General features: G+C 36.6%; 1 protein-coding gene across 3 annotated transcripts in view; it reads right to left on the reverse strand.

The window, feature by feature from the left end:
* The window catches only part of NELL1 (neural EGFL like 1), a 290,337-nt gene that overhangs the window by 111,944 nt on the left and 164,641 nt on the right, over positions 1-13,752 (reverse strand). For all 3 annotated transcript variants that reach the window (XM_026850770.1, XM_026850769.1, XM_026850768.1), the window contains exon 13: positions 2,917-3,039. In XM_026850770.1, coding sequence (XP_026706571.1) covers positions 2,917-3,039 — 123 coding nt within the window. The remainder of the gene's footprint in view (positions 1-2,916; positions 3,040-13,752) is intronic.

Below are 13,752 nucleotides of genomic sequence, written 5' to 3' on the forward strand. Positions count from 1 at the left end.
CTCTCTATTCAAAGTCATACCTCTGTTTGATGCCTTTAATGCTGTAATTTCTCCCAGCAAAGATCTCCCTATTTTACTTTTCATTTTCTGAAGAAATCCTAAAATATAACCTGATTCTGAGTCCAGTATTCTGACAATTGACTAATGGTGATAGCACAGTATTGTCCTGCCTTATCATTTCAGCTCACCTCAGCCTCATTCTAATCTACTGCCAAAATTTCGGTGTCTTTCTGAGGTGCTGAAGCCCACTTACAGTGAAATTGAGAGCATCCCTATGAAATAAGTCACATTTGTCTCTATTACATGGTCTTACTGTCTATATATTGGTAATTATGTATTTATAAGGATTTTCTTGTGTTCTTCTCCTCCTTCTGTTTTTATGTCACTTAAACTATGGCAGCAACTATTTTAATGGAGAAGTGTATTTGGTCTTGGTGTACACCCTTTTCTACCACCTTCCTTCCTGACAGATTCCACACCTAGTTTGACACAATCCAGTCCTTAATTACATAGTCTAGTCTACTACATTTACAGTAAAGCAACTCTTTAGGCATTAAATTTTTTTTTCGACTCCAGAAGTGACAGTCTGATTATACAGATTTATTAAATATTTGCTTTCCTCTTCAACATTTGCTTTTTGTTTTTATTTCTAAATCCCCAATCATAATATTCATATATCCAGATTACTTCTGTCCTTTTTATTTCTCAATTCTTTTCACAAAAAATGTAAACATCACGAATTCCTACCAGAGTAATTTCATTATATTTACCAGTAGCTCACCAATTTAATTTAACTACACATGTGTTTTGTTTTCTAAAATACAAGTAACAGTATTCTGGGGTTTTTATAGACTGTCATAGTGTAAAGACTATCACAATGGTATCCAGCAAAGTCAAAAAAAAACCACATTATTCATTTTATTTTTTTATAACATTGCTAAAATATTGTTGAAATAGATTGTGGAATCAGGCACAAAGCCAGCCATTTTCTCTCGTCATAAAATTATAATTTTTCTATTTATGTGTTGCTGGACAACATTAATAAGATTTCTTACTGAACTAGAGATATGTTATTCCAGTAGTAGCTGGAACAACTGTTTTGTGTATGCACACATCTATAACACGTGAACATTTATAAAGCACTTATAGATGACTCAAGGAGAGACAGGTTTATCACATCTTCAGACAGTGTTAATAATTACTAGACTGCAAACCCCCTTATTTACTCTCCTGTTTTCTTTTCAATTTATGCTTCCCAATCAGAATATAAAAAGGCACTTTGTTTCCTCTATTTCCATGTACACCTACCTCCAAAAGGCAACTATAACTATATTCACATGTGCAAATCAAGGCACACTAAAAAAAAAACCAAACTAATATATATTTTACCCACAATTCAGATTTCAACACAACTTTGAGTGTAAAAACATTATTGCGTTTCTCCAGTGCAATTTTACTACTTCAACATTACTAGATTAATAAATATGCAGTAGGAGTTTTACTTTGAGTTTTTGGCACACTGAAGCCAATATCCAGGTGGGCAAACAAAGAAAACCAGTGTGAAAACACGGCTTTTATGAACTAATCCAAACATTCCCGTTTCAAAGAAATATGATTAAGGGATTGTCTTGTTGTTTTACCTTCAGAAAAAAAGTATCAGTCCAACAAGGCTGCTCAGGCAGACTTCCCTGGAACTATAGGTGTCTATGCTGCAATTTACACTGATTGTAATTAAAGACTGACAACACACCACGGTGAGTTCTGCCCCAGTATCACCTGTCGATCTTCAGTACAGACAGACCAAGGTTTATCTTGCCCATAACATTTTTGTGTTCCTTCTTAAATCCTTACAAATCATTTTTACAGTTTTCAATAGAGGGATGCTCTTGTGTGGATGGACAGTACCCAAATAAGGTCATATGGAAAAGCAATCAATGGCATATGCTAATTGAGCAGTTGACAGGCTAATCTTGGTGAAGAGCTTTAGCTTGAAACAGGAATGACATCAATCTTCATTCTGCCTTAAGAAATTGCTTGGCCAATTTATAACATTCTGGAAAATTAATATCCAGACTCCTGTGTCTCCAAACCATATAGAATATTTTATCCAGTACATTCCTCAATTTCAATAGTTGCCATTGAAAAAAAAAACCAACATGAAAAGTTACTTTTCTATTACTGTAATAATGTTTAGAAAGTCAGAAAGTAGGCAAACCCAGACAAGATAAAAAGTAGCTTTTTATGAGACAAATATAATTCATAAACACAAGTTACAACTCAATAGTACTTCATGACACAGCCCTTACTAAGCCAATTATTTAATATATTCTCTCTTCTCTCTTTACACAAGATATTTGCTTCTCTTTCATTACAGAAACAAAAACCCCACCCTAAATAAGTGACCTACCACTTCAGAGAAAGCATGTCTGGCTATCGATATTTCTTATTACATAACTGACAAATCTTCAAAATACACTTTTAAAGCTAAATATTAAAAAAACCCAAACCAACAACTACTCTGATGTGAGTAGTCAAATAACAACCATATGATGTTAGCAAAGACAATATTCCTAATTTTAAAAGCATCTGATTAAATTTTAAGAGACAAAGGTGAGAGAGCACACAGCATCCACAGTTTATAAAAAAAATTAACATCACTTAAAAGCTGAATGACACTAGCTCAAGTGACAATAAATAAAAAATTCTTTCCTTCTAGCACTCCAAAAGGTATTTCCGTCTTGCCAAGAAGTTATGCACAAATCAATTCCCATCATCTCCATGCATACTCCATTTGCCAGATGAGAAATCTCACAGTGAATCATTGACAGAATCCAGGCATCACAAGTTACCAAAACGTAGGTGACTGTCAGAAAATATTAATAGAGTCTGCCACTTGTATGGTGTTTCCAGCCTTACCTCGGCAGATGGTCCCATTCCCCACATAGCCAGGTTTGCAGGTGCAGCTATGTCCCCTGACAGTGTTAGTACAGATTGCATTCTCATCACAGTTATGCTGTCCGCTGCCACACTCATCATGCTCTACAAGGGGGAAAAAAAGAAAAGAAAAAAAAACATTATAAAAGAGACAGTGAGCTTTCCAGTGTGACTATGGGACATTTGAAAACCAAATGGCATAACAAGATTGCCACAATGGGTGAACGCTGGAGTTTGGTGTAGGAGTCAGCTACGGGTCTGCTTCAATTCTGTACACGGTGACATTAGATTATTGAGGTTCAAAACCAGGAAAAAAATAATCAGTGAGGAGGCAAAGTATGCCTATGACAAAAACCCATGGAGATTATGACAAAAACATCTGCTATGAAGACTAACCTTTACATGGCTGTTCATCACCAACAGTAATAAGCATAAATACAACGTAAGTGAACAGAAGCGGGGCCCTAACAGCACGCCCTTTAAATACACAGTTCAGTTGTCACAGCCACTTGCTCTAATCCATGCTGAGCTGACTCTTCATCTAATAGCATGTAATAACATTTTACATTTTTAGAGCACCATTCATACCATCAAACCCCAAAGATGCTCCCAGATAAACGGGCCGTATTTTGCTTTCATCCAGCAACTCTAGCTGCTTCCACTGAGCCTAATTTGCTGCAGCTCCTGCACTTCACTCTCCTGCTACATTTTGTTCTAGTAAAGCATCAGTTCGAGGTGGTGAGCTCCCTGACCCTGAACTTTCTCACTTCTTCCTGCAATTACAAGGAGCTTCCCTCGTGCAGCAGGATTGCAAAAAGAAAGCCTGAATATTTTACACTTCTGCACTTGTGGATTTTGTTCAGTGGAACCAAGAAGATGCAATGAAATTTCTTAAAACTATACAAAGGACAGCATACATAATAGAAAAAAAAAAAACCAGAATCTAGACCCCTCCTCAGTCTTCATGCAACTGCAATCATCAGGCTACTACCCATAGGCTGAGAGGTACACGGTATCCCTTTCTGGAATTAAGGATTTGCTTAAATAGATCAATGAATAAGAGGTGTTCAAAGGACTGTGGTCTAAATTTGGCCTTCTACAGACCACTGAGAGAGGCAATGCCAGTAAAACATGAGCAGCATACTCATGTTAACAGACTCCAAATTAAGCCCTCTAGAAGAGCCTCTCCATTGAGAGCAACCACATCCCACGCCTTGCCAGGCCAAAGCTAACCTCTGCAATGCCCTCACTGTACCACTGTATAGAATCAGAGCCAACTTCAAGATAACTCAAGACACACATAGATTTGAACGGTGGATTCCAAGGCAGTCTCCCACCCAAACAGTTCTGCAAAACTGTTGATAACAATTTGCGGGACACATATTCAGCATACGCTTTCTATTTTTCAAACACATTTGACAGCAAAATGATATGGATTACAACCATTTTCTTTTAAAGAGCATCAAAGCGATACAGCACTTGCTCACTCTTTGCTCTTAGCAAGAAACTCACACACACACGCATTCATTCAAATGTGCCTGGCTTTAGCTGATAAATTCAGGCTTACATTTATACTTGCTACTCTATGGTGGTCCCTAGCCCTACTTAGTAATTCACTTCAGCTCCTTGCCAGTTTTCAGACACCTTACGTATTCTGAACGCTAGGCTTCTTCAAGGGCTGCCTGGTTTCTCCTTGATCTTTTAAGAAATGGTACCACAGCCTGCTTCTTGCCACCCTGGTCTTATGGTGCTCAGACGCAAGGAGTATTGAGTTATTCTCCAAGGGAGTGCTTAGCAGGCAGCTGAAGTGGAATGCTGCTTTCTTGTAAAAGAGACACCCTCTCCATAATCTCTCCCTCCTCCTACTACTTTTACCAGTTACTGTCATTAGCTTTCATGTGTTCGTATTCAAACTATAATGAGAATGCCTTTGTCATAGGCTCATGTACACACAAGAACATTCCTAACTCAAACAACTGCCAAAATTAGTTGATTACCTTCTCAGCACTTCAAGTACAAACAAAAGATTTCCCAGTGGTAACATATGTGTTTTGCCAAAATACACAAGAGATTATACTCTGCTACGTTGTTCTAGGACTTCGACAAATGTAAATCATTTTGTTTACCCCTCCTGCAGATATACAGATGCTGGCAATATTTAAAGATTTAGCACTGACAAAGCTGCTTTCCCACAGACATACTTAAAACAGAGGTCCATTTTTTTCAAAACTGATATGATTTCAAGAGTTAGCAACAAAACTGACCATGGGAACCTGCCCTTCATGAGACGTCCTAGCACAAGGAGGACTAAGGGAACCTCATCTGCATTAGGAATCCCCAAGAATTCTTAGCAGCAACATGCCTGCAATGATGGGAATTTTAAATGAAGTTTTCCCTGGTGTAGAGATGTCTATAGATAATGTTGCTACAGGCCTAATAAGAATGAGAAAGCATTGATTTTCTGTCAAGGTACAAAAATCTTTTAGTCCAGATGGAAAAATCCTTAAGATTCTGTCAGTAGTGAGTTATCTTGGGTTTTCTTCTCTCTCACAAGAGATCATCCTTTGGAGCACTTGGTGTTCACATTGGGAAGTGAGCATGGAAAGTTGGCTCATGTTTTCTTTAAACTAAAAGAGATTATGACTAATTTGCAAAAAACACTACTTTCTTACACACATCGCTTTCCAAAATCTCCCATTCAAGCACATCAGACGGAACCTGCTGTTGCATTAATGTTGTGGTAAATATTATCTGACTAGACAGCAATCAAAGACTGGAAAAGGAGGACACTGAAACAAGTGAAAGGACTCACAAACAGTATAGTATCATTCTAAAGCACCAAAGAAGGGAGAGCTGAGACAAAAAACTCATAGTCATATCTTATTTTGACAATTTCCCTTTCAACTGAAAATGAGAAACACAAGGGGACTCTAAAAGACAAAAGCAAAAGTAATTTTAACTTTTTTAATACATACATATCTATATGTAGATATAAATAAATATACTGCCATGCTCAGGATGAAACCATTATTCTTAAGTTTGATTGAAGTCATTCATCTCTCTGTGGCTTCTATTTGTTATGTAATATAAGCAAAAGGAGGTTAGGATCAAAGACAAAAAGAACCGGCAGGCTTACCAAGAAGGACAGCACACCAGGATGCAATTTCCTGACCCAGCACTCATTCCCCTGGATTATTAATATCCCTTTCAAGCAACAAGTACTATTTCAGAAGAACAGTTACAACAGCCCCATTCTTTGCTTACAGACAAGTTAGTTTATGAAATCTCTGTAAATTATCTTCAGCATTAGTATTTCTGTTACTCGGGAATCCTGCTTATTGCTGCCTCTATTCCATGCTTTGTCTGGGGTAAAGCTGAGAGATACAACTTTTTTACACCTCTGTTTCCCTCTATAAAATGAGGATTTTACAAGATTCTGATTTTTATTCTAGTATTTGTCATTCCTCTGAAATCCTCAAATACTAAAGATTTTACAGCAAATTAAAGGATAGCAATCTTCTATTGCAAAAATAAAGAAAAATTAAAAGTCAACTGCTGGTTTACCTTCCACTTAATTTACTTTTCCAGCAAGCAGAGATGAGGTATGAAAGGACAGATCATGTCTGAAGCTTCAGCTCACCTGTCCCTGTTCCACAGCCCCTAAGCTACAGCTAACGCCAGCGAACTGCACGTTTAAACCAGACATTTTCCTTAGAGATAAAAACCTTCTAGAATTTCCAACAGCTTTCATGAACTTTCCCAAAATCCTCAAGAGTATCTTATGTTCTGCGTTCACGCCTGAACCGAGTCAGCTTGTGGAGCAAAGACTATAAATTTTGTTCTTTTCTCAGCCTTTACCTGAGGATGGCCAACTCCCCCCAAAAGCACTTGAAATCGCCGGTAAGAAATTAGTCCTCCTTTTACAAAAACGTATCTCTGCCACTTGTGTTATGTGACTCTGTGGAATCATGACATGTATCAACTGTGGCTGTCCTCTATGAAGCAATGTTTCAGTTTTGAAGAACTAAGGTGTTTGAAACAAAATCTCTACAGAAAACTTCTATTTGAAAAAGCTGTCACTGGAAAGCCAACCGTGGTTAACTGCTTGCCTCAGGCAACTGAAATTCTATCAACTTGCACAGAAGTCCATCCTGATAGCACTACAGGTATTGGGACAGTGATGTTTTTATGTGGGTAGCGTTACAACAGAGCGCATGCACAGTGGTTGAAGATAAGTAGTATGGTTATCTCTGCTTTGTTCACAGGCAACCTAATAAAAATAAGTTTATCTTCATGATTAGAATACTCAGAAGCCGTCTGATAGAATTAGTTTCAATATTCCACAGCCTTACAGAGATAACAATCACATAAAAAGCAAAGTTAATTCACCAGAAAATAGTTTCAAGTAGATGCTTAGTTGCACATCCTATTATAAGAAGCACCAATGCATCCTACAAATTGCAGAAAACCACCTTATACCAAAACACAGGCCGGCCTGTTAGCACGTTGATGTTATGGCACACACTGTATCTCTGTTTTTCTGAAACCGTAGAGAAGAGACTAGTTACAGTACAGTGGGAAAACACGCACCTTTTCCTATTGAAGCCTCAATAACACAAAATAAACGAGGAACTGCTGAAATAAGCACAACTGCCAAACTACCACAGAGAGAACTGTGACCAGACTACATCCCCCTGTACCAGGGTACACACTCAGGGCAGATGGAACCCAACAAAACAAACACCACACCAACATCTACAACATCAGCAGCCAACATATACTGTGTACATTTGTAAAAAACAACAGTTAAATAATACCTGAGGCAGCAAGAGACCAGGAACGTGACTAAACTGCACTCCTACCAACAGAATATTCACTACAAAAGGTCAAGCCTCTGCTAATAGCTGTATTAGCTACACCTTCAGCAACAGCAAAATAATCAATCGTGATGCATTTCAGCTGTGAAGCCACTTGCTTAAATTTTAAACAGACCTTTAGCTGGCTTCAAGATAGGGGTATGTATTTAGGCTAATGAAGTCAGGGCATCTGCAGGTTGCAGCAGCTCCTGCACACCTCAAATGAGTAAGCACTGCAGCTGCTCCACCATGAATATGTAACCCTGCTGATGGCTGATCACTTCTGCGTGAAGTATAACTAGGAATATTCAAACAAGGACAAAAAAGTCAGCAACCTTCAGGCATCCATATTTCTGTTCAGTCTTCCATATCCCCATTTTTCTAGCCCAATCTCACTGAGGAATCATATAACTACTTTTGTTCTGTGGTACTTGAAAAATACCTTCTGTTCTGGGCTAAAGTGAACTGGAAGAATGCAGTAGGAAAAGCACTAGGGGCTGAGGGGAGGGTGCCATACAAAGATTTTGTCTGCCTGAGGTAATGTATTTGGCATAAAACCACTCAAACCATATTGCAAAACTGTTTGTAAGTAAAAACAACCACATAAAAATAATTCAGAACACATAAAAAGTTAAAAAAAAAAAAAGAATTATTTGTCATGTATTTATAAATACAGATGCACAAATACTTGAACATATAAATAAACAATTATAGGTAAATACACATTTTCTCCACTCATGTACGTGAAATGTACTGTTTGTGAAAGGGTCTAGACAGCTCTGACAATCAGCATCAGAACTGTCAGTAATAAAAAATAGCATGTTTCTATACTATTGAAGTTCTGGGTATTATAAATATCCAGATTTTTACTAAAGAGATCTTTTCAATAATTCTTTTTCTATTCATTATAGAAAAGGAAGATATTCTTTGCCTATATTTTGTGTGTCTTTTAAAATGTATTTTTCAGAGGTGCTACAGAATTTCTACAATTTTTCTGTTTTCCCATGCTGAAAGAGATATCACCATCAGACTTACTGGATTTCTGTGGGCTCTACAGGTAGGATCTACTTGGCTGTATCTTTTTCTTTTTTTTCTGAACACACCTGGCATAACTCAAGTATTTGTATTGTTGAACACTTTGTCTAAATTATTTAACAGAAAATTAGAACCATAGATTGAAAATACATAGCAAACAGCACATAGTAACACTAAGAACCTTTGGTCAAGAGTCAACTAACTGTAACATCAGGATAGCTTTCCCTTGCACAGTTCAAAAGCCCATAATGCATTTCAAACTTACAATTTCTAAAAGGTACATTTGACACAGGATTTATTTTTCAGCAAGAGTGCCGACCTTTTTATCTTTATTTTCTTTAAATAAGGATGCTCTTCAAAAAAGGGCCGAGACTGAAATGCAATTACTGGAGACATATCCCATTGAATAGTCTTTCACCATGGCTACTCTCACTTCTCGTTACAAGAAAAGGCCCCAATTTAAACTTGCTTACAAGATGGAAACAATTTTCTTACTGTAAGGATTTTCTTCCATTAGTTCCTCAAAGCCTTCATACTTTAATAATAAAACATATATCTTTGGAAAACACTGTGCAAAGATTCTGACTATTTGTATTTATTCTTATTTTTACAACACTGAAAGGAAATCTTAGTCATTCTCTAAATTGTTGAGATCACAGTCTGCTTCTAGGGTATGTAACCACAAACGCAGCTAACATTTCTATACACTGAGAGACTTACAATAGAGACACAACTCACTTCTGGAATAGCAAGGTCATCAGATGCTACCACTGCTTATTAATACAGAGGCTATTTGTATAGAATACATGCCCTAATGTAAAATTAATTAGTTATCTGGTAACAGTTAAGCAATGGCCTTTGACAACTGAGAAAGAAGAAAGCCATCTCTCCAAATCCTTCTAAAAAGAAGCAAGGCTTTGTTGCAAGGCATTCAGATGTCTATGTAGTAACTAGGGCTTTAAAAATGAGAGATTAAAAAAATTGAATTTCGGAAGAATTGTGGACCTAGTGGGATCAGGATTTCAGCTCATAAGTTCTGATGAAACAAAAGGGATAGCTTTTAAATTGGCTGAATGAAAGGAAGCATTATTCTGAACACAAAGGAAGGAAGAATCTCTCCCAGAAAAGCGGGACAATTAGAAACAAGTTGCATACATCAAACAAAAAATTACACTGCAGATAGTAAGGTGGTGAAAGATAATAGCTAAGTGCAAATCCAGACAATCCTAGGAAATAAATAAATAAATCTGTGTTTTTCCCCTACTTATGAGAATTAAACAGTTTATCTATGCCCATTCAGAACTGAGCTATCCAAGCTCACCTTGCCCATTTCTGCAAGGAAACAGGAAGAAGGAAGAGGGCTCAGGACAGAAAAGCCCCATCATTCCTTGACATAAGGATATATTGGAACTTTATCCTTGTGAGCAATTAAACATACAAACACAGGCAGAAGTTTGCCAGATTTGCCATTCTTTTAATAAGAAACTAAAATGCTTTTCTAATTTATGACACAGCAAAGAGCTTCTGGTGTCAAACATGAAATTATTTAGACTACGTTCTAAAAGAGTAGGCACATGCTACTCTTGGGTAATTAGAAAGAAATAGTGGGATTTAATTTGAATATAAAATTCTGAATGTGCATGAAGTTGCCTCTTGGAATAAAACCTCTTGAACGTTTCCTTTTCAATTATAAACTAAAATTCTTTCTTTGACTTTCTGGCACCTGGTAAGGTTTTGGTCACATTCTCCTACCTACAATCAAGTCTATAAAATAAACTACTAATGTAAGTCAAGTTGTTTGTTTGTTTGTTTGTTTTTTTCTATTTTGTTCTAATTTATTCTAATAAACTAATCTGACTAGAACTGTCTAGAAATCAATGTCAATGTAACAAAAGGTAAGATTCAAGTTTCTAAACTGGTATTTAGAGAGAATCCCTGAGATTTGTCTCAGTGATTCAATTTGAACTTTAAATATTAGTTGGTTTAGTTTAGATTTTCACACCGCAATGAAATTTTCTTTTTAGCCCTGTATTAAAAGACCATAAACAAAACCAATGTAATCTTACCCATGCACTTTATATGTATCATAGCTAACATGATATATGGATATATCTAGTGGAAAACAGACTAAAACTAGCTCATCCTCAAGAGATCAGTATGCAAACGTGGGCAATAATGACACCTGTACAGTAGTCAGATTTCAACATTCAGTGAATAAAGTCTTTATAACTGATGCCTTCTGCACTAAGATGCTCAGCCTTCTTTATTTCCCCTCAGCAAGAAGCAGAAAGCAGAGATGAATGCAAAGATCTATATTACATTCCAGTATTCAGAGACTTCATAATTTATTGTCAAAAAATTGACCTTACTAATGATCCTTATTCCTATGAATCCCATAAGCTCTACCTTCATGTTGCATTATGGACAGAAATAAAAAGAACCATGGATAACAAAAAGATACTGTAAAAGAAGATAACTAATTTTTCCCGAAACATTTGTAGTACACAAAACATTTCCTAATCCCATGTTTTTCATAAGGAGCTTTCATTTTCCCTTTTACACTTACCCTAATTTAACGTACAGAAAGCTAAAGAGTATTGAGTTGAAACTATTTCTGAATAGACAAGGAAGAAGCATTTGCTTTTAAGTTTGCATGATCTCCCCTCTTTAGTACTCAATTCAGTTTACGCTTTCAGTCTCTGCCTTCACTCATCCCTCATATTATACTCTAAATTATGCAAATAAACCCAATGCATAAAAGCAAAACTCAAGGTTCTGCTTGAAGTTAATACAACATCAGATTTTTTTTTTTTTTTTTTTTTATATCAATACAAGACCTTTTGCTGGCAGCTATTCACATTATAAGCACGCTAAAGAGCGTATGTGCCAGCATGCATGTATCCTGTTCTACAACCTGAAGTTCTGCTCTACCATGTCCCCTCTGGCACTGAAGGTCTCCATGTCTTCCCCTCAGTTTTTGAGATGGGCAGAGCAGAGGTGCACACAGGAATCAAGACACCAGAATATCATGGATTTATACGATAGCATAATAATACTTTTCATTTGTTTGCAATCCTTTCCCAAAGGATCTTACTGTTCTGCTCGTCTTTGACCATGGCTGAGCAGTGAGCTGACATTTTCAGAGAACGATCTGCAATAATTCCAGTATCTCTTCTCTGAATGGTAATGGCTAATTTAGAGAATTTGTATATACACCTATCTTTGGTTTTGGTTTGTTTTTGTTTTGTTGGTTTTTTCCTCACTCAAGGGAAACGTATTGCATACTCTGACCCTCTGTTCTGCCTCACTATTTTATAAAAACAACTAGAATAGTACCCATTTGAATTTCCATGAGATCAGTTCACTCAGCAGTGATAGGAAATTCTCAGTTGTTAAAATAAAAATATTTATTTTGGGCTAAATCAAGATGAATAATAGGTAGCCTTGCTGACGGTAACACTGCATTTGTTTTCTGCAAGAGAAGTAAAAAAAAAAAGTGTATATCTTGCTAGCACACTATAAAATATTTGCACATATATCTTAAATGCCTATAAAACATTTGTTAGGAAGTGGGAAGACAGACATTTGGTTTTATTGTTTTCTGAACACAATACTACAAAAGAAAACAAAAAAACAAAGGAAAAAGAGGAAAATCTGAAAAAGTCAAATCCTGAAAAACTGTTTAAAGCTTGAACACTGGCATGGTTTAACCCCAGCTGGCAATTAAGCACTAGATGTCAACTTTCACTCCCCCTCGCAGCAGGACAGGTGAGAAAATCAGAAAAAAAAAAAAAAAAAACAAAAAAAACACAAAAAAACCGCCAACTTATAGGTTCAAATAAAGACAGTTTTATGGGACAAAAAATGAATGGAAAATAATAATAGAATACACAAAACAAGTGATGCATAAGACAAGGGCTCAGCACCCCCTAACCGATGCCCAGCCAGTCCCTAAACTGCGGTGCCTCCTGGCCAACTCTCCCCAGTTTAGATACTGGGCATGAGGTCATATGGTATGGAATAGTATTCTCATCCTAAATCCAAATCACAGCACTACACCACTACTAGGAAGAAAATTAACTTCATTCCAGTCAAAACCAGGACAGACATATTGCACCCTGATAAGAAGCTCCCCAAGATAAAAGAAAAACAGCATTGAACAAATTAGGTCAAATGTTTGAAAATTCAAGAATCACTGGAAGCGTACACCACTTGTTTGCTTTACATTTAGATTTTATTTCCCTAATCTTTTTAAGTGTGTTTATGTTGAGTAGACATGTCAAATTAGTAAAGAAAATTAAAATAGTTTTAAAAATATAGAAGAACAGCTACTGGATTATTAGTGTGAAGAGTCACAATTTCAAGGGCTTTTTTGACATTGGATATGACATTGTCATATATACCAGTGAAATATTAACAGTATTGACATATACAGAAATTTCAGAACACATCTTTTAACAAACAAGCAGGCTGGTACTAATAAAATGGCAATCCACCTCAGTCTACTCTCACTTTAAACTGGATACTTTGCTGCAGTTTTGTGGACTTCTTTTTGAAAGCCAGATTATTCATGTTTGGGTGCAGTATTGTCTAGCTGTCTAATGCTGACAAGTGATCTTAAGAAAAAAAAATCAGCATGTAAACACTATGCACTAGCACAGCTTGTATGATTGTGCCAGAAGATTAATAATCCATTACGGTTTTCGTATCTTCCATCTCAACATATTTCTCGCATAACAAAAATATGCGAGGCAACTTTTGTCATTAGCAATGAGTATCTTTTACCCCAAAACTTGCCAATGAGCTTTGAGCACAGTTGTGGAGACAGGCATCAAATTCACTTCAGACCAGATCTAGACAAGAAATTCAGTACAAGAGTTTGGAGAGGTCTGCATATTGCAAATTTAGAGATGCAAATGGAATTTCC

Source organism: Athene cunicularia (assembly GCF_003259725.1).
Source record: "Athene cunicularia isolate RWA chromosome 5 unlocalized genomic scaffold, athCun1 chr5_part3, whole genome shotgun sequence".
NCBI lineage: Eukaryota > Metazoa > Chordata > Aves > Strigiformes > Strigidae > Athene > Athene cunicularia.